Raw genomic sequence first — 20,971 nt, forward strand, 5'->3', positions numbered from 1 at the left:
TTGATGTCACTTATTAATTAATTTATCATTATCACTTATTTTATAAACATGGAAATCAACGTTTTATTATCAACCAAATATATCAACTTTTATTTTAAACTTCAAAAAAATGTAAACCATTGAATAATATTATTATTTTAAATTTGATATTGACGACTATGGATGGTTTGATACGGAATAAACTAACATATTTTATTTAAAAAGTAATTTTGTTCCTTAACATCCGCTAAAAATGGAAGAACTCCCAAAAGACTCGTATATTCAGGTCTAATACGTTATTGTATCCCTAAATTTATTTCTCGTTCTAACCATATAATTATTAATACATTGATTTTTATATTAAATTTGAAATTATAAAATAATTTGTTTGACTTTTGATGAGTAATACAATACCCATACCATCAAGGGATTCCACTTTGAAAATCACACTTATTTGTGAGGAGGAAGCACATTATTTTTGACTTTGAAAACTTAAAATTTAACTCTTCAATAATTTCTAGATTTTTTTTTTCTCTTTTTCTTGTTTTTTTTTTAATGTAGTTTTAGTAATAAGGTTGTCTTCTAAATATTTAAATAATAATAAATAAAATAACTTAAATTTTAATTGACCTTCCCTTCTCATCCGAGTAAAAATCTCTCCTAAAAGACGTGTTTCTTTGTAAGAGTGGAAGCCTCTTACGAGAACAGGAGTTTTAAAACTGTGGGGCTAATAGTTAACATGTCAAAGTAGACAATAATGACTAACAAGGCATAAGTTGTTACAAATTATATCAGAGTCAAACATTAGTTGGCTAGCTTTCCATATTTTGGGCGTTATGTTCATAATGATGTCATGCTTGCTTCTGGTACTCCGGATAAACAAATCTTAATCGAACCCATTTTTGCCCAATAAATTCAATCTGCTCACGGTAAAACTTCATATGGGTTCGATGTACTTTTATCTTCAACAAACGGCCGGTCAAAGCATATGGTTGCCAGGTTGGGTAAATGCGGTTAGTGAGAATAGTAATTCGCTATTCTTAACAATAGGGCCGGGAGACTTCTTGGTTCATCATGCTATTGCTTTAGGTTTACATACAACTACATTGATCTTAGTAAAAGGTGCTTTAGATGCACGTGGTTCCAAATTAAAGCCCGATAAAAAAGGATTTTGGTTATAACATTAGTTGGTTAGGATTGAATTTTTTATATCCCATAAAAACTAAGTCTTGGGCGATGAAAGAAAAACAAGGTCAAGCCTTCCTCTGTCTCTCCCACACACTCTTTGAGCGGTCAGAGCCCTAAGACTTGACCTTCAATATTCAAAGGCCTCTCCCTATATATTAGCAAACAAAAAAAAACCTTCCCCCAATTCTCCTCCAGCCTCAAGCCTCAAGGCCAGTAACAACAATGGCGGGCAGTCCCTCACAGTTCTCCGACATAGCCATGAACGACGACGACGACTCCCAATCCCATCTTCCAGGGTTCCGCTTTCACCCCACCGATGAAGAGCTCGTGAGCTTCTACCTCCGCCGCAAGGTCCACAACAACCCCCTTCCCCTCGAACTCATCAAACAAATCGACATCTATAAACACAGCCCCTGGGATCTTCCTCGTAATGCATTGGGGGAGAAAGAATGGTACTTTTTCTGCAAACGTGGGAGGAAGTATAAGAACAGTGCGAGGCCAAACAGAGTAACGGGATCTGGGTTTTGGAAAGCCACTGGAATTGATAAGCCCATTTATCATGATCGCTCTGTTCTTGTTGGGTTGAAGAAGACGCTTGTTTATTACCGTGGAAGCGCCGGTAAAGCCACTAAAACGCAGTGGATGATGAATGAATTTCGTCTCCCTTCTTCTTCTTCTTCCTCTTCTTCTTCCTCTGCCAGCCTCGGTGAAGCTGTAAGCATTCAACATATGAATCAATTTGTAAAGCTTGTAAATTTGACAAAATTAAGAAATGGGTATCACTCAAAACTCATTCTTTCCTCTGATTTTCCCAGGAAATTTGGACTTTGTGTCGTATATTCAAACGAAATATCTCGACCAGAAAACTCAATGCACCGAACTGGAGGGAGGTTCCGGCGGCCAAAAACAGAGCTCTGGAGAATATGAACTTCAGAACAACGAGCAATAGATATTCCGACGCCAATGAACAGAGTAGCTATATCAGTTTCTCCTCTGACTATTCGTTCATAAGTTTTTCCGATCAGAGTCAGATGACGCACGGCGGCCAATCCATGAGGAATTTTTGCAGCCGGAGTGAGCAGCAGCCGTCGGGCAAGCGTAATTCGTTGGCAAACGTATCGCCGTCGTCGAGCTTCTCGGATTTTGATGAGGATGCCACTGATTTATTTGGATATGAGAAATGGGAAGAGCTGAAATCAATTTTGGAATCTGATCTTGATTCATGAATATGAATTTTAAGTTCAGTTTAGTGTTCATAATATGAAAATGTAAAGCCAACCCATCGTAATTCAATTTTTAGCCTATTTGTATTTTAATGGAAATTTCATTTTACCCAATTGATTTTTTTAATTCAATTTTATATTATTATAATTTAGATTTGAAATTTATTTTATAGAGATATTAATATACTAAAGATTATCAGTAAATTCGAGACGATTATTATTATTATTTTTTTTAATGAATAAACAAATGGGAAGAGAAAGATTCATATTCCCGAGTGCTTTCGCCATTGTTGGAGCTTCAGTCTTCGGCCGAAACGCCTGATTTCCCCTCTCGGTTGCCGACAAGGTATGATGGGTTATTTCCCACTTTCTTGGGGGTTTCTGTTTGAAATCTGATTCACTCTATTAATCTAATCTGCCACTTTCCGAGCTGGTTTTTACATTGATTCATGTTGAACTCATATGGTGATTGATTGATGAATTTCTGGGTTAGATTTGATTGGAAATTGACTCGTGCGTAGGAGGACTTGATCTGTATGAATGATTGTGCATCTTCTAGGATTTCTCGAACGATCTTTTATGGCATCAGCTCGTTTCTTTTTGTTCTTAATTATATTCATTTGTTGTTTTCATTTTCTGTTACTTTGGGGCTCAAATAAGCTTCGGAGTGTTGCAGATCTTTCGCTTCCTAACGCGCCGATGTGGAAGTGGGTAGTGCTGAAAAGAATTGATGCCCACTGTGTGTATCAATGGGTTCTTTCCTAAATGTCGTGGTTATTGTCGGGGCTTAATAGTGGAAGCCATTTGGATGTCTCTAATTTCTGATCGATTTCTGGACAGATGAAGGAGTTCTCTTGGTGTGTCTTGGTAGGGGTGTTGGCATGGTTCGTGATTGGCTTGAACGCTAGTGCTGGTGATATTGACCCACAATACAGGTACCACTTTTGTCTTAATTTTGTTTGCATATTCTTCAGCTTTATTCGAATTAGTGAAGACTGGAGACCTCAATTGTGAAATCCCACCGGTTGGAAAGGAGAACGAAACATCCTTCATAAGGGTGTGGAAACCTCTCCCTAGTAGACACGCTTTGAAACCTTGAGAGGTAGCTCGAAACGGAAAGCTAAAAAAGGACAATATTTGCTAGTTATGGGCTTAGGCCGTTACAAATGGTATCAAAGTCAGACATAAGGCGGTGTACCAGAGATAACGCAGGCCTCCAAGGGAGGTGGAGAGGAGAACGAAACATCCTTATAAGGGTATAGAAACCTCTCAGCTAGCACATCAATGATATCACCATTCATGTTGCCTACTCCTGTTTTAATTCTGGCTGTGTAAAGAAATTTAAATGATGCTAAGCTAATGTCATAGAGTTTTTATAGTACCTTGCTTTCTAGTTTTGTTTGTTAAGGGACTGGCTAATGGAAGGTAATGTCTAAGACGGGAAGAAATAGACCATTATCTCGGCAATATTGAGCCAAGCTAGTATTTGCCGTGAATCCATTTGTTAAGTAGTCATGCATTACGATAGGAACTACCAATTCTTAAGCAAATATAGCCCTTTCCATCATTTCTTCACATACCGCCTTTTTACTTATAATATACGTAAAAACAGTCGGTCATGGTCCAAAATATGAAGAAACTCCCCATCAATTCTGTTCCACTTAATCTCTATTTCATGGCCACATATTTTTCCGACTAAGGAATGGGAAACCTTTCTCTCATTACATGAATCCAATTTTCATTTCATCCGGAAAAAGCCATTTTTTTCTCAACAATGTCTTTGTCATTTGATCCAATAGAGACAGGAACAATTTGATAAATACTGATAACTCTCGGATGGAGTATTAGAACGGAAAAATCCATTAGATAATGAACTATTGGTTCTAAGCCATCTCTGGCGACGAATCAACAATCCGAAGTGTTTTTCTTGCATATTCTTGATAAACCAGCATTTATATATAGATGTAGGAGGATCTGTTTGGTAAGTAAGCAGCCCCTTTAACATCGTATCGTATGCAAAGAATTCTCTTTTTCCTTAGTGTTCCATGGACTTGGTATTCAATCTTATCAGTGCAGTGGCTAATTTTTGTGCATCCAAAGTTTGTTTTAGTGCATTATTGTGCATAGAGGTTAGATGTATCAGTTTTGTGATTGTTTGTTCCTAAAACCTCGCTCATCTTTGTTTTTATTCATGGATAGTAACTCTTTCATTTTTTCAGCGATTCATTCAATTTTGTATTCACTTGCAGGACTTGCATAAAACACTGTGAAGAAACAGGATGCATTGATCAGCAATGCTTTCCCCAGTGCAAATTCTCTTCAGATGGCGTTTCTGTTGATCAGCCATGGTATATGCAAGAACCACTTTACATAAGGTGGAAGCAATGGGACTGCCAAAGTGATTGCCGTTACCATTGCATGGTCAAACGAGAGGGCGAAAGAGAAGCACTTGGCTATCATCCTGTTAAATATCATGGCAAATGGCCCTTTAAGCGTATATATGGAATCCAGGTTTGTTTTATCAAATTGCTGAGTATGAATTTGGGATTGAAATGATACCTGTTCATATTTATGAGTATTGTTTGTGCATTATTTGCACAGGAACCTGTTTCTGTAGCATTCTCTGCTCTGAACCTTTCAATGCATTTTCATGGCTGGCTGTCCTTTTTTATCCTTCTATATTATAAGTTACCTTTGAGACAAGACAAGAAGGCACATTATGAATTTGCCAGTTTGTGGCACATTTATGCACTCTTTGCAATGAACTCTTGGTTTTGGAGTGCTGTTTTCCACAGTCGGTGAGCCTTCGAATTCTGTCTTCATCAATTGTTGCAAATCACCTGTTTATATCTTTATAGCACGCCCTGATTGTTATTACATGCCATTGAAGTGCAGTGATGTGGTTCTGACAGAGAAATTGGATTACTCATCTGCTGTGGCATTACTTGGGTTTTCACTCATTCTGGCAATTCTAAGAAGTTTCAATGCGAGGCATGAGGCTACCAGAGTCATGGTTGCAGCTCCTTTGCTTGCTTTTGCACTTACGCATATCTTATACATCAACTTTTACGAGCTTGATTATGGTAATTGTTACTCTTTTTTTACCCCTTCCTGCACTGCTAGGCTCCGAGATATTGAACCAATATAGCAACATGAGATCCCACATCGGTTAGAGAAGGGAACGAAGCATTCCTTGTAAGGGTGTGTAAACCTCTCCTTAGGATATGTGTTTTAAAAACCGTGAGGCTGACGGCGATATGTAATGAGCCAAATTGGACAATATCTACTAGTGGTAGGCTTGAGCTGTTACAAATGGTATCAAAGCCAGATACCAAGCGGTGTGCAAGCAAGGACGCTGGACCCCCAAAGAGGGTGGATTGTGAGATCCCACATCGGTTAGAGAGGGGAACGAAACATTCCTTGTAAGAGTGTGGAAACCTCTCCCTAGCATTAATGTTTTAAACACTGTGAGGCTGACCGAATGTAACGGTCCAAATCGGACAATACTAGCGGTGAGCTTGGGCTGTTACAAACAATCTTATAATACAATTTCTCTAGTTCGTTTATCAAGTTTACCGCATCCTTTTTTCTTCATGCAAGCTATTCTTCTAAATTTGTTCCCTCATATTCAAATCAAACGGCCCAAGCTTGGTGATGAGAAGTCCCCATACTCCTTTTGACTTTATTATCATCCTTTGGTGTGTGCGTCTACTAGGGAGAAGTTTCCACATCCTTATAGGAATGTTTCCTTCCCCTCTCTAATCGATGTGCTATGGGTATGGGTATGGTTTGTAAGTAAGGGCCGAGTTGTCAAGGTGGAAATCTAAGGCCGAATATGACTTTAATATCTGGGTCATGAGAATTAACCAAAAACTTGTGACATTTTGTAGGGTGGAACATGATCGTGTGTGTTACCATGGGGTTGTCTCAACTTCTGATTTGGGCAATCTGGGCTGGTGTCACCCACCATCCTTCTCGGTGGAAAGTGTGGACGGTGGTTGTGGGCGGTGGGTTAGCATTACTACTGGAAATCTATGATTTCCCACCACATGAAGGGCTCATAGATGCTCATGCTCTGTGGCACGCCACAACCATCCCCCTGACCTATGTGTGGTGGAGTTTCATCAGAGATGATGCTGAGTTTCAGACCTCCAATCTTCTCAAGAAGGCCAAGTAAGGCTGTTCTTGTTTCACAGGGGTGTTACAGGAGCTTACACTTTGTTCCCCTTCCCTTCCATTCATTTGAAACTGGAAAAAGAAAGATTAGGCGTTGTTGTATAACAAATGTTGCAGTTCTTAGGAGAACGAGGCTGAGAAGCCTTTATTGTACCAGATCTTGGTTCTTGGTCTTTTACAGATATTTTTTTGTTTGAATGCGTTGAAGATGGATTCACAGCTATCAATATTTAGCTTTAGCAATAAGCCAAGCTTTTATTTTAGAATTAATTAAGACTATTTTGAAAATTTTGAACTGTATTTCCTTATATGACAATCATCTTTTTATATGGTAATCAATAAGTTTCCTTTTAAAAACTAATAATATTTACATCACATTTTTGTAAAAAAATTTAATTTATTTTTGCTCCCATCTGATTTGGGTAACTTTTCCAGTCGAAGATATATTTATAGTAAGTGGGGCGGGGAATTAAGCATTTTTTGTATAAACGTGAAATCCCCTTGTCAAAATTTAGTGCAACTTATTTCTAGTTTTATTTAGTCAGAGAATATATGATCTTGTCCACTTTGAGTGTTAGCTCTCGTGACTCTACTCCGGACTTCCCAAAAGGCTTCATACCAATGGAGATAGTATTCTTCACTTATAAGCCTCCCCTGAGGCTTATGGAGCTCTCGAATAGCCTCCCCTTAATCGAGGCTCGACTCTTTTCTCTGAAGCCCTCAAACAAAGTAGTTCTCATAGGTATTATTTAAATAGGGTAAATTCAAAGAATAATAGCGTAATTAAAAATCAAATCAAATTTAGATACAAACAAAATTTATAATTCTAACCTATTTAAAAACAAATATACATCATCCATGACAAATTACCAGCGAACAACTCCCCACAGAATTAGGGCAAAACTGAAATAACAGGTGTAAAGGAGGGTTAAAAATGGAAATTTGAGCCCAAATCATGATCTAAATGGGCCAGAAACATCCACCAGGCCCAGCCCAAATACCAAACCCTAGAGGTCGGAATAGGAAACTCTGCACTGAAGCGATATATATATGTCCCATTATCGCCTCCATTTCTTCGGCCTCTCAAAGTTCTCTGTTTCCCAGTGCCTATACACGTTTGTGGAGGCTTAAGGGAGCGCGCTTTCGTTTGCTCTCCCTCCGTTTCTTTCAGGTATTTTTCTTCTTTATCTAATTCATCTCGCACCTTATTCCATCGCGTCTTTGATTTGATTTCTTTTGTTGTCGTCTTTCGTCTGAGATTTTTTTCGTGGGCACTTGTAAGATCTGTTTGCCAAGTTTATAATGTTTGATGAATTTAATTATTGAAAGACTTACCACGGATGGTAATCAGAGATATGTTATGAAATGATGATTATGTTTGGATGTTTGGATTAGGGATGTATGTTTTAATGTTATTTTAGCAGACGAGCTAGCTAGATGATCCGTAGATTTATGTGTGGTGTGATTATGCTATCTGACTCATTGTTCGATTGATCTGATCGTTTTTAACATTGGGTCTTATCGTTGACAGCTAACAATCTTATTTTCGGACGTTGTGAAATTTGAAGACTTGTCAAGATGGTTAGTTCCCTTCCTGTTACTTTTCCTCTTCGTAATTTTGGTTATGACTCGATATAAACTTTTTTGTGTTTTTTGGGTCTACAGGTGAAGTTTACAGCCGAGGAGCTTCGTAGGATTATGGACTACAAGCATAACATTCGTAACATGTCTGTTATTGCTCATGTCGATCATGGTATTATATTTATACTTAAATCGAATTCGTCAGGAATTATCTTCTTTGGCAATCATTTTTGTTATGTTTATGTATTGGTTTTTCTTACAAGAGCTTTGATATGATATGGTGAACTTGGTAATGGAATTTTTTTGCTTGGCGTTTAGTGACATGTTTACTCATGATTATATCTAGATCATTACTAGGTTGCTTTTCCACCAACCCTTTGTTTTTAGAAAATCTTTGGGGTGCGTTCGAAACCCATTGAAAACATTTTTATTTCCTTTCTATTGTTTTTTTAACCTTCTGTTTTAATTATTTTAAATATTTTGTTTCTTAAAATTTTTATGGTGAACGGTTTAAACCCTGGACTTATCTCATCTTATCAGGCTGTCATGAGCCGATTCTGTATTATAAATGATAATTTTCTCAATCTTACATTCATCTTTTTCACATTTCAGGGAAGTCCACTCTTACGGATTCTCTTGTGGCTGCTGCCGGTATCATTGCTCAAGAAGTTGCGGGTGATGTTCGGATGACAGATACCCGACAAGATGAAGCAGAACGGGGTATCACCATCAAGTCGACTGGAATCTCCCTCTACTATGAAATGTCTGATGCATCATTGAAGAGTTATAAGGGAGAGAGGAATGGAAATGAGTATCTTATCAATCTTATCGATTCTCCTGGGCACGTCGACTTCTCATCTGAGGTTACAGCTGCTCTACGTATTACCGATGGTGCCCTTGTGGTGGTGGATTGTGTTGAAGGTGTTTGTGTCCAAACAGAGACAGTGCTTCGTCAGGCGTTGGGAGAGAGGATTCGACCTGTGTTGACTGTTAACAAGATGGACAGGTGCTTCCTTGAGCTTCAAGTAGATGGCGAAGAGGCTTACCAGACCTTCCAGAGAGTTATTGAGAATGCTAATGTGATCATGGCTACATATGAGGATCCACTTCTTGGTGATGTGCAAGTGTACCCCGAGAAGGGAACAGTTGCTTTCTCTGCTGGTTTGCACGGTTGGGCTTTCACCCTGACCAACTTTGCAAAGATGTACGCCTCTAAATTTGGAGTGGACGAGTCAAAAATGATGGAGAGGCTTTGGGGCGAGAACTTCTTCGACCCTGCCACCAAGAAATGGACCAGCAAGAACACTGGAACTGCTACATGCAAGCGTGGATTTGTTCAGTTCTGCTATGAACCTATCAAGCAGATTATTGCTACTTGCATGAATGACCAGAAGGACAAGCTATGGCCTATGTTGCAGAAGCTTGGAGTTGTCATGAAATCTGAAGAGAAGGATTTGATGGGTAAAGCATTGATGAAGCGAGTCATGCAAACATGGCTCCCTGCAAGCAGTGCTCTCTTGGAAATGATGATCTTTCATCTCCCTTCCCCGGCCACGGCACAGAAGTATCGTGTTGAGAACTTGTATGAAGGTCCACTAGATGACGCTTATGCTAGTGCCATTAGAAATTGTGACCCTGAGGGACCTCTTATGCTTTATGTATCAAAGATGATTCCTGCATCGGACAAGGGCAGGTTCTTTGCCTTTGGTCGTGTCTTCTCTGGGAAGGTTTCAACTGGTTTGAAAGTTAGAATCATGGGTCCAAACTATGTCCCTGGAGAGAAGAAAGACTTGTACGTGAAGAGTGTCCAGAGAACTGTCATTTGGATGGGAAAGAAGCAAGAAACAGTGGAGGATGTGCCTTGTGGTAATACGGTTGCCATGGTTGGGTTGGATCAATTTATCACCAAGAATGCTACTCTGACAAATGAGAAGGAAGTAGATGCTCATCCAATTCGAGCCATGAAATTTTCTGTATCTCCTGTGGTGCGTGTGGCTGTTCAGTGCAAGGTGGCATCTGATCTTCCCAAGCTTGTGGAAGGCCTTAAACGTCTGGCGAAGTCTGACCCTATGGTTGTGTGTTCCATGGAGGAATCTGGTGAGCATATTGTGGCTGGTGCTGGAGAACTACATCTTGAGATCTGTCTGAAGGATTTGCAAGACGACTTCATGGGTGGAGCTGAGATCATAAAATCTGACCCTGTTGTCTCTTTCCGTGAAACTGTCCTTGAGAGGTCATGCCGCACAGTGATGAGCAAATCCCCCAACAAACACAATCGTCTATACATGGAAGCACGACCCATGGAGGAAGGACTGGCAGAGGCTATTGACGATGGTCGCATAGGCCCACGAGATGATCCTAAAATTCGGTCTAAAATTTTGGCGGAGGAGTTTGGTTGGGACAAGGATCTCGCGAAGAAGATTTGGTGCTTTGGTCCTGAGACTACTGGCCCCAACATGGTGGTTGATATGTGTAAGGGAGTTCAATACCTGAATGAAATCAAGGATTCCGTGGTGGCAGGTTTCCAGTGGGCGTCTAAAGAAGGTGCGTTGTCTGAAGAAAACATGAGAGGCATCTGTTTTGAAGTGTGTGATGTGGTTCTTCATGCTGATGCCATCCACAGAGGAGGTGGTCAAGTCATTCCCACAGCTAGGAGGGTAATTTACGCATCTCAGTTGACAGCCAAACCCAGACTTCTTGAGCCAGTGTACCTGGTGGAAATTCAGGCCCCGGAGCAAGCTTTGGGAGGTATTTACAGTGTTCTTAACCAGAAGCGTGGACATGTGTTCGAGGAAATGCAGAGGCCTGGTACCCCTCTCTACAACATCAAGGCATATCTCCCTGTCATTGAGTCGTTCGGATTCTCGAGCACTCTGAGAGCTGCAACTTCTGGCCAGGCTTTCCCTCAGTGTGTGTTTGACCATTGGGACATGATGTCCTCAGATCCATTAGAAAGTGGCTCCCAAGCTGCACAGTTGGTTGCTGATATCCGCAAGAGGAAGGGATTGAAGGAGCAGATGACTCCATTGTCGGAGTTCGAAGACAAGCTTTAAATCATCACTTGTTTGGTTGAATTTTCAACACAACCTTGTGAATCCGCAGGCGGAGAGTTTCTCTAATTAGTTCCCTATTTTTATCTTATCATCGTATAGGACGAAAGCCTATCTTTTTGGAGATGCTTTTTTTTTTTTTTTTCTTTTTCGACTGTTTTTATTTTTCGTTTTGCGTGTTTGTATGGACTACTCAGGTACTTTTGTTATTGGAATATGTTTTGTGGGTCAATGTTCTGAATATTAAGCATTTTTGTTGGTTGTTCAGTTTATTATTATCAGTCTTTAAAATGTTAATGTTTTTAAGATCCTAAGTAATCACATTGACGTTATAATATAAGCTTTACGTTCTTCTCTCTTTTCTCGTGGATGCGCATATAATCGGAATTGCCATTCCATCAAATACAATACAATATGTGAACGTAGCTTTTATAAATTTCAAAGATGGAAATATAGCATTTCATGGAAGCAAATGTTGATGATTAAATAGGATCCTTTGATTCTCAATTAAATAGCATCCCTTAATGGGTAAGACGTCTAATGCATACCTTCATTGGAAGATCCAAGCCTGATGAAGAAATATGCAAACAAACGCCTAGATCTGCTGCTCCTGAGAAAATATGATATAAGTGCATATAGTTATTAATCTTTGTCAGCAAGATAAAATAAGAAGGGGGGAAACCGTTGTACAAACTACCGAGAAGTGATCTGCAGACAGCCACATTGTACGAAATGGCACACGCTAAGGTGTAATTTACTGATCTTATCTTCATACTTGACGGGCTCTTTACCTTTATAAACAGTGGAAGGTTTCTAATTTAGATATGTCCAAGCGAAAGTAGTACCTCAGGTTTCTAATTTAGATATGTCCAAGCGAAAGTAGTACCTCAGGTTTCTAATTTAGATATGTCCAAGCGAAAGTAGTAACTCAGGTTTCTAATTTAGATATGTCCAAGCGAAAGTAGTACCTCAGGTTTCTAATTTAGATATGTCCAAGCGAAAGTAGTACCTCAGTAGGTGAAAAGCAGTTATCAGTAATGATGAATAATAACCTAGGATATAAATATTTCTTTCCATCATAGATTTCTCTCCAGATAAATTCATCAGAAATTGAATCATCCTCAAGCATTGCAGCAACACGCCTGTCATACATGACTACATGTAACAGCCTAAGCCCACCGATAGGGAGAGGTTTCCACGTGATATTATTTCTTTGAGCTTTTCCTGTAGGGCTTCCCCTCAAGCTTTTGAAATGCGTAAATAGGTTTTCACACTCTTATAAAAAATGTTTCATTCTCCTCTCCAACCGATGTGAGATCTCACAATCCACTTCCCTTGGGTGACCAATGTCCTTGCTGGCACACCGTCCGGTGTCAGGCTCTGATACCATTTGTAACAGCCCAAGCCCTCCATTAGCAGATATTATTCTCTTTGGACTTCCCTTCTGGGCTCTCTCAAAGTTTTAAAACGTGTTTGCTAGGGAGAGATTTCCACACCCTTATAAGGAATGCTTCATTCTCTTCTTCAACTGATGTGGGATCTCATAATCCACCCCCTTAGGGGCCAGCGTCCTCGCTGACACACTGTCTGGTGTCTGACTTTGATACCATTTGTAACAACACAAGCACACTGCTGGCAAATATTGCCCTCTTTGGGCTTTTTCTTCTAAACTTCCCCTCAAAGTTTTAAAACGCGTCTGTTAGGGACAAGTTTCCACTCTTATAAGAAATGTTTCGTTCTCCTCTTCCCACTGATGTGGGGTCTCACACTCCAACTTCTTCTTCGTCTGGAATCCTGAAAAGACATTACAGGAAGTTAAGGCAGTGATCTCAAAGTTTGAAGATGCAAAACAGGAAGTCAACAATACATTGTGCTTTCAGAAAGGAATTCATAAGTTTCAACCTTTTTAATTGTTAAATGTTACTATTAGAAATATTCAACTTTTGCCTGTTGGAGGTCTGTTTGAATTATCATCCTTACCAAGGTTCAAAGCTATCTCAAAGTGCTTCCCTTTCAAGTCGGAAATGCCATTATCTTTCAAACAAAATATACTTAACACGAACATGTGATTGACTTTGATTTAAAATATTGTAGTGTATCCATACGGGATCCTATAGGAAGAGAATCCTGAAACCTACTAATTTGAGTGGGCACCTCGGTTCATGCAAAGCCAGACATCCATGGATGTCATGCTTGGGAGTGCAACCAATGTGCATACCAAATATAAGCATTTAGATGTTAATTTTATAGCTATCCCATGCCATTATTATCTACAACTAAATGGCTGCCTAAAGAATTTTCTGTAGCTATTAATATCCTGACAAGTTACAGTACAAACTATCATATTCACGTTAACAATCAAATGACCAAAAAAACACCTAGAAAGAGTAATGAAAGCACAAACATAGAACATCCCCAAGAAAAAGAAATGGAAAATATCAATTCTTCAAGAAGCCTTAGTAAATTAGGTCAAACGTAAAACCTAACCAGGGAAATTATGTTGAACTGAGTGTTATAGTGTTAACTTGAATGAACAAGGGAAATTATGTTGAACTGAGAATGTACCCTATTTATGAAGATTTACCTATTATGAGTCTTTTGATAAATAAGAAAATACTTTCTCCTAAACCTACAGTAAATTTATTGAAAAATGTAGATCGTACCATAGCTAACACAATCTTGAAGACCAAGAGGCTGAATTATATCACTATGTAGCCTACAAAACAACTAAAATGAACAACATAGTTTATATATCGCATCAGTATACAGAAAGAATGAAACAAAAAAAGGCGACCATAACTCACCTCATGTTTGTCCTGGAGTGAAGCAATGTGGAAAAACTCGGAGGTTGATCATAGAGAACTGTGGCTCTACATATAAAAAAGGAAAACAGAAAAAACAAGAAAACAATTGTTTTTAATACTCGACAGTAAACTTTCATGGGCTCTATTAGATGAAGTTTGACTATATTGCCATTCACCCATCAGTCTCACCCTCTTACTTGATATCCCAGTTTTCAGCCAGTTCATGTTGCATTGTCTCGTGACACAAAAGGAGCCATCTGCCATCTTCCCAAAATGCTGTTCAATCCTAGACTAAAATCACACTATAATTCAGCCAACGATAGATCAGCCAACCACATACTCGATGGACAAAAGAGTGGGAAAATTATAAATTATATTCAGTACCAGCGGTATACAGCCACAAAACTGCTATTTCTTCCTAGGGACAGGGCAAGCAAAGTATGACCAAAATTATGGCAATCAATGATAAATGCAGATCGCTTTAGTTGCTAGCCCATTTTACAGCAATTAACGTTGGAACAGAAGGAGGATTCTGCGGAAGAAAACTCGTAAGGGATTATTGTAAAAATTGGAAATAAGCAGCCAATCTCAAAAAGTACAATGGAAAAGCAGATGTTAACATAAATGTCTTTCACCAACTCTCAAATGTGTGAAAACTACATCAAGATAATGAACATTAGCCAGTTACAGGAAAAAGGCCAAACTGCAGATTGTTAATTTAACAATAGTCACGTTACATGCACCCCAGAGGTGGGGGGAGAGGAAGGAGGCGTAACAGCCCACTGCTAGTCGATTGTCCGCTTTGGCCCATTACGTATCACCATCAGCCTCACAGTTGTAAAACGCGTTTATTAGGGAGATGTTTTCACATCCTTATAAAGAATGCTTCGTTTCCCTCTCCAACCGATGCGGGATCTCAAAATCCACCCTCCTTAGGGGCCCAACGTTCTCGCTGGCACACACCGCCTGATGTCTGGCTCTGATACCATTTGTAATAGCCCAAGCCTACCGCTAGCAAATATTGCCCGCTTTGACCCGTTACGTATCGTCGTCAGCCTCACGGTTTTAAAACGCATCTATTAGGGAGAGGTTTCCACATCATTGTAAAGAATGTTTCGTTTTTCTTTCCAACCGATGTGGGATCTCACCGGAGGAGTGGGCAAACTAATTCTTATTCTTAAGTACATGCACCAAACATTGCATCCCTGACATATAACTTTTGAAACATACAGAAAGACTTGTACAATAATCCTAGCCAACACAGTGAGACAAGGCCCTGTTTGAGAGTGTAAAAGTGTAAAAGAGGAAACCAGATAAATAAAAATCTGCTTATCTACAGGTAAATGGACCCAGACAATATTTTGGACTTGTGGCTACAATCATTACTTTAATACATCTTGAGGCAACTTATGCTAGGGTTAAGAAGAGGAAAGGAAACAAATATCTTTTTATGAATGGCTAATTCATATGCACAATCATATGCCTTTACCATCAAGAAACACGCACTCTCTCTTCTTAAGAGGTGAGGATTACAGGTTGTTCAAAAAAGATCAGGAGATAACTCAATACCCAGAAACCAGAAAAAATTATACCATTTGTCATTTTTTTAAATATGACATAATCAAGAAGCTGGACTCATCATAATTTTCAACCATTTATTTACCTGCACAACGAAGAAGGCAGGCGAATGAATTCTAACTATAAGGAACCAAAGAAGCATAAGAAACTGAACGAGAGACTTAAGTAGTAGTGTTACAGGACGGAAAATCCATGGCAGATTTTGAAGGAATTTTGTACATCACTACTCAAGTCGCTATAGGAATTTTGGCAAGTTCTCTACAGAAATCAAAGAAACCACTGAAACCAACAATACGCAGCTAAATTGAACATTCATAATACACACCAATCAAGACTCAGTTGAGGAAACGGTAAAATCATACCTGGCGGGCAAGAGAAAGAGCTTGATACTGCATACGAGGACTTCGACCTAGATCACCAAGAACAACCACACAAGCTCGACCTCCCTTCCCTTTCCTTCTTAAACGAATTTACATTATTAGAATTTCACCACGATCGAAGTTACTATAGCAAATCCCAATGATGTTCAAATTCTAATGTAAATTTCGTTTGAGAAAATCATACCTTACGAAAACTCGCTCTAAGAAGTTCTTCTCTGCCACCTCTCTAGTTGGCGGTTGCTGGTTGTGGGAAATTCGATGCATCAAAACCGCGGCAATTCAATTGGGCCTCATGGGATGATACTCGGTTCGGTTTAGTTTAAGATTTAGGGTGACCGCGGTTCGGTTTAGTCGGTTTTGACCCCAACCGAGAGGAAGAGCCATGGCCGGTCCCTAAATTTAAAACACTCGGTTCGGTTTATTTGGTTTATTTTCTTTAACATAAAAAGTCGAACCAAATAGAATGAAGTTCGGTTTTCCATTTTTGAACCGAGGACATGAATGGAGAACCGAATTAAACCCGATTTCAACACTGAAAAGGGCACGCAGCTTTTACAGACTATGAAGCGGGACGATCACTTTGCGAGCCCAAGCATCCATCTCTAGACATCAGGGCAGGAGCTTAATGAAATACGACCCATGGTCTTGTAAGTTTCAACACTTGTAAGCTTTCTTCCCCATCCTAAATTCATGAAGAAACGATAAAAAAAAAAGGAAAAGAAATCTTCCAAGTTTTCTTCTGTGCCATCTGTTCATTGTTAATTTTGCGTTGGATTGGCTGTTTCATAGAAGATAGTTACTAGCATTTTATTGGGTCATTCTTATTTTTTTGGATTTTTATTTGATACTCAAAATTGGAAAAGGATTTAGCTTCCAGGACGTTCATTTGGTTTACTCTCGGTGAGTTTACAAGATGTTAAGAGATGGGCAATGAAAGGAGTTAGAAGCATTGGAATTATGATGAACAGTTGAGCAAGTCTGTGAATTGTGTATTCTCTTAATATTTGTTAAGAACATCCTAATGGGCACTGGCAATGCAGCAAACCGTTGCACTTAGGCATGGCCGCATGGAGGTTCTTAACTAAACATTCGAAATGTAGTATCATCTTTGACACTCATGTAACTTGCTTGAAGATAAGGAGCTGTCAAATGGACTGGAGTGTGCTTGAGACCGTTTATGTAATTGGCTTACATGTTTATGTTGAGAATTTGATCGTCTAGCTTAAAGACCATATCACTTGGCATCTTATCTAGCCAATGGACTCAAAGAGACAATGAAGTATCACCTCAAGGTTTTTCCTTATTTCTTCTAGCCCGTTATAGCCCCAAGTAACAGCCGAAACCCATCGCTAGTATATATTGTCTATAGAGTGTCCTCTTTGAGCTTTTCCTTTTAGACTTCTCCTCAAGGTTTATATTGTCCTCTTTGGACTTTTCTTTTCGGACTTTCCCTCAAGGTTTTTAAAATGCGTCTGCTAGGAAGAGGTTTTCATACCCTTATAAAAAATGTTTCGTTCTCCTCCACAATCGAGGTGGGATCTCACAATCCACCCCTTTGGGACCCAATGTCTTCTCTGGCACTCGTTCCCTTCTCCAATCAATGGCGATCCCCCAATCCATCCCCCTTCAAGGCCCAGCGTCCTTGCTGGCACACCGCCTCATGTCCAACCTCCTTCGGGACTCAGCATTTATAACGGCCCAAGTCCACTGTTAGTAGGTATTGTTCTCTTTGGGTTTTTCCTCAAGATTTTCAAAACGCATGTGCTAGGGAGAGGTTTCCACACCCTTGGAAAGAATGATTCATTCTCCTCTCCAGCCTACGTGGGATCTCACACTTTAGTTACTTTAGTTTCTTGATGCTATGAGTAAAAGTAGGTCCAGGGGAGACTGTTCAGATTCTAGTTGAATTCTTGGAGGTGGCCATTACATGAACTGTCTTCCTCAAACGAATTTACCCTTCTGGGTGCAATTCTTTCTTTAGTCTCTTTGCCTAAGATCCTATTTACTGCTTTATTTCTGGGAAAGGATGGTGATACTAATGAAATCAAGAAAAGATGGAAAAGATAGGAATTGTGAGTAATTATTGGTGGGGTTTATATGAAGATGCTTTTGAAAGAAGAAGGTAGATGAATGCGGTTGTGCAGAAAGCTCATCATCCTGAGCTGCAGGATTACATCCACTCAACTGTTTCAGGGCTACTGTCTTTCATCCAAAAGGTTGACCATTCACTTCTATTCTTGTCCTCTATCTGCTAAAGATGGTCCTAAATTTCTTGTCTGCCCATGTGCCATTTAGAATTGATACCAAGTCCTTTTATCAAAGGCAACCTTGAACGGTGCATTATTTCTTTCACATGGCTACTTCTTGCTTGGCTTTAGGAAAAGTGAGCGTTGCTTCTGATTGGCACCAGTGAAGGAAACTATTGGGTTCTGTAGTTGTAAGTATAAGACGTAAAGATTAAATTTGGCTCAGTTCTTTACGAGTTTATCTTGGTATAACATGTTACAAATGCAGTTAACTATGAGATCCCACCTAAGTTAGAGAGGGGAACGAAACATTCTTTACAAAGGTGTGGAAACCTCTCTCTAGTAGACACGTTTTAAAATCGTGAGGTTGACAGCGATATGTTACAAGCCAAAGCGGACAATGTTTACTAGCGGTGGGTTTAGACTGTTACAAATGTTAGCAGAGCCAGACATTAGGCGGTGTGTCAGCAAAGACGCTAGACCCCAAGGAAGTGGACTGTGAGATCCCATCTCAGTTTGAGAGAAGAGCAAAACATTCTTTATAAGGGTATGGAAACCTCTCCCTAGCAGACACGTTTTAAAAACGAAACATTATTTACTAGTAGTGGACTTTGGCGGCTGTCATGGAGAGTTCAAAACGAATACCAAGCATTGGCATCAACTAGGAGTAAGCACCCCCATCAAGTCCATGAACAGCCAACCTCTAAGCTTGCAGTTATATATCTACAACATCCTAGCTTATCAGAGCCAAAACCTTGTGCATAAATGTGCATTACTGTGAAAATACTTTGCTTAGATTGTTGAAAGGTGTGTTGAGCTTGTATTTTAGAGCTTGTGCAGACAGTTCATAGTATGTATAAAGTGATGAAAGTGTGAAGATTTAAAGAGATAAACGCTAAAGCAGAACAAGGAAAAGGAGTTTTTGTTTGGTAGATCAATGAGAGACATCATAAGTTGGGGTTGTCAGGCCTGCTCCTACTCTGCCTGTCCTCTTCATTCATCATCCCAATGACTCTCCTTTTCTTAGCTGAGATGTAATGACTGAAAATCAGAGATGAGTATCAATTCTCTCAGATCTCACTTCTTTTCTTACTTTCCAAACTCCCCTTTACTCATGTTTTTCCTCTCTTACATCCTAAGTTACTTCGATACTCGGCACTAAAAAAACCCATGTCAAAAGAAGTTGTCTGAGATGCATGTCTCAAAACGTTTGCCCACGATATGACACATATGTACCGTAGGGTAGCTTGCTTAGGCCACTGAACCCAAGGGTGGTGGAGAGCTGACACCATACCTTCCCTGAGTCATTTCCAATTCTTCTCAAATAGACGTCTTTTTGATAAGTGGACATATAGTTTCGTGCATAGTACGTCGAGTATCAATCGACACCAAATATAACACTTTTTTATGAGAAACTTAGATACTCTACACATGTACACTTTTCTATAAACTCGCCTTTACACTCTTTACACGATTGATAGACTCGCAAAGCAGAGGGAAACGGTTGGAAAGAAATGGGAAATGAATAGAGAAAGATTGATGGAATTGTGTGTTCATTGAGTATTAGAGAATAGAAATACAAGTGGGTTGTGAATTCAAATGCCAAATAATGAGTGTTCATAGCCAAATGGGACCAATTCCAATGCTCCATAATCAATAAGATGCATTTTCTACATTGATTGATTGTACCAAACTTCGTTCCCCCATTAATTTCTTCTCTCTCTTTTCTCTTTTTAATTTAATTCAAACGTAATACCTCGTGATTTCTCCTTATTCGGTCACTTTCAAACTTTCACACGTCTCTATCCACTGATCATCACATTATTTTATCAAAATGCACCTCATCTCTCGTTTCCCATATCGTTGAAATAAATGGCTTGCAGCTACACAAACCATTAGATTAAAGATCACTATACACAAACCACGTTTTCATCCAAACTTCACATGTATAAACTAGTTGCTTTCTCAAAGCAGCTCTCGAACGATAATTGTTTGCTTTTCTTTTTCGTGCATAGAGTATATACATATATTTCAACGACACGGGCATACAAAAACCTTTAGACTTACTCCACCCAATATGATGAGAATTGAGAGTGGAAGTAGCAAGCAAGGTAGTGATGAGATTTCATGTAAAAGTAAAGAAAAGAACATGAAAATGGTTTAAGATATGATTCCTAGGCGAGTGGTTGGTGCCATAGGTTTGTTTGTTTGTTGGCTTTTTGGAGCAACCATGGTGGGATTCCTATCTTCGCCCACCATTATGTCTTTCTATAAAGCTCAAGCCCCACCACCATCTCCAACACTTCTTTTTACACATCAACATCTACCATTTTACTTCATTATTAGCCCCTCATTTCATCATCATTCCACGTTAAACAACTCCGACTCCTCGTGCCCGAATCTTCGTATAGAAAAATATCAAAACTCAAATACACGACCCACCCTCACCCAGATTCTTAACATTAAATTATTTAACCTTAAACTTTTCAAATGCTCTAAGTAGTTAGGGTCGTTTATAAACAATTCAAGAATCGGCGAAAAAAAAACATCCAACCCCAATTACAAATTCTTCTCTCAAAACAAAATTATGGGTTTTTTTTTTTAAAGGTGCTCAATATTTTCTTGTACCTTTAATTATGTGAAATTTGTATTTATTGTATAAAGAAAGAAAAATGATCCAAATCTTGATTTGATTTGATTTGATTTGTGGTAGAGATGTTTGTTTTTTTTTTTTTTTTTTTTTTTAATTGTGTTCCTCATCTTACT

At 39.2% G+C, this 20,971-nt stretch overlaps 3 protein-coding genes, 3 long non-coding RNA genes and 1 pseudogene across 8 annotated transcripts; 5 read left to right on the plus strand and 2 right to left on the minus strand.

Moving 5' to 3' along the window:
• The first annotated feature begins 1,338 nt into the window (after positions 1 to 1,338).
• On the plus strand, positions 1,339 to 2,465 carry LOC111448333 (transcription factor JUNGBRUNNEN 1-like). Its single transcript, XM_023087853.1, has 2 exons — positions 1,339 to 1,881; positions 1,983 to 2,465. Exons 1-2 carry the CDS (start codon positions 1,390 to 1,392, stop codon positions 2,391 to 2,393), a joined length of 903 nt encoding a protein of 300 aa, XP_022943621.1. The 5' UTR covers positions 1,339 to 1,389; the 3' UTR covers positions 2,394 to 2,465.
• A 143-nt stretch (positions 2,466 to 2,608) lies between these two features.
• Positions 2,609 to 6,773, plus strand: LOC111448328 (post-GPI attachment to proteins factor 3-like). Of its 3 annotated transcripts, none has more exons than XM_023087844.1 (7): positions 2,614 to 2,736; positions 3,051 to 3,129; positions 3,231 to 3,325; positions 4,640 to 4,901; positions 4,992 to 5,188; positions 5,286 to 5,473; positions 6,281 to 6,773. In XM_023087844.1, exons 2-7 carry the CDS (start codon positions 3,121 to 3,123, stop codon positions 6,565 to 6,567), a joined length of 1,038 nt encoding a protein of 345 aa, XP_022943612.1. In that variant the 5' UTR covers positions 2,614 to 2,736; positions 3,051 to 3,120; the 3' UTR covers positions 6,568 to 6,773. The 3 variants fall into 3 exon arrangements, with proteins under 3 accessions (XP_022943614.1, XP_022943612.1, XP_022943613.1); XM_023087845.1 differs by having other exon boundaries at positions 3,067 to 3,129; XM_023087846.1 differs by lacking the exon at positions 3,051 to 3,129 and having other exon boundaries at positions 2,609 to 2,736.
• Positions 6,774 to 7,644: 871 nt separating this feature from the next.
• LOC111448326 (elongation factor 2-like) lies at positions 7,645 to 11,440 on the plus strand. Its single transcript, XM_023087842.1, has 4 exons — positions 7,645 to 7,737; positions 8,098 to 8,147; positions 8,232 to 8,319; positions 8,760 to 11,440. Exons 2-4 carry the CDS (start codon positions 8,145 to 8,147, stop codon positions 11,198 to 11,200), a joined length of 2,532 nt encoding a protein of 843 aa, XP_022943610.1. The 5' UTR covers positions 7,645 to 7,737; positions 8,098 to 8,144; the 3' UTR covers positions 11,201 to 11,440.
• LOC111448336 lies at positions 11,330 to 12,432 on the minus strand. Its single transcript, XR_002711418.1, has 2 exons — positions 12,207 to 12,432; positions 11,330 to 12,042 (listed from the first exon to the last, which is right to left on the minus strand). It is a non-coding gene; the product is annotated as an uncharacterized LOC111448336 (long non-coding RNA).
• A 462-nt stretch (positions 12,433 to 12,894) lies between these two features.
• On the minus strand, positions 12,895 to 16,223 carry LOC111448652 (annotated as a pseudogene).
• A 232-nt stretch (positions 16,224 to 16,455) lies between these two features.
• On the plus strand, positions 16,456 to 18,503 carry LOC111448337. Its single transcript, XR_002711419.1, has 2 exons — positions 16,456 to 16,606; positions 18,063 to 18,503. It is a non-coding gene; the product is annotated as an uncharacterized LOC111448337 (long non-coding RNA).
• A 213-nt stretch (positions 18,504 to 18,716) lies between these two features.
• LOC111448339 lies at positions 18,717 to 19,278 on the plus strand. The gene is made up of 2 exons (XR_002711420.1): positions 18,717 to 18,752; positions 18,835 to 19,278. It is a non-coding gene; the product is annotated as an uncharacterized LOC111448339 (long non-coding RNA).
• The last annotated feature ends 1,693 nt before the right edge of the window (positions 19,279 to 20,971 follow it).

This window comes from Cucurbita moschata, unplaced genomic scaffold (genome assembly GCF_002738365.1).
Source record: "Cucurbita moschata cultivar Rifu unplaced genomic scaffold, Cmos_1.0 Cmo_Scf00010, whole genome shotgun sequence".
Classification (NCBI taxonomy): Eukaryota; Viridiplantae; Streptophyta; class Magnoliopsida; order Cucurbitales; family Cucurbitaceae; genus Cucurbita; species Cucurbita moschata.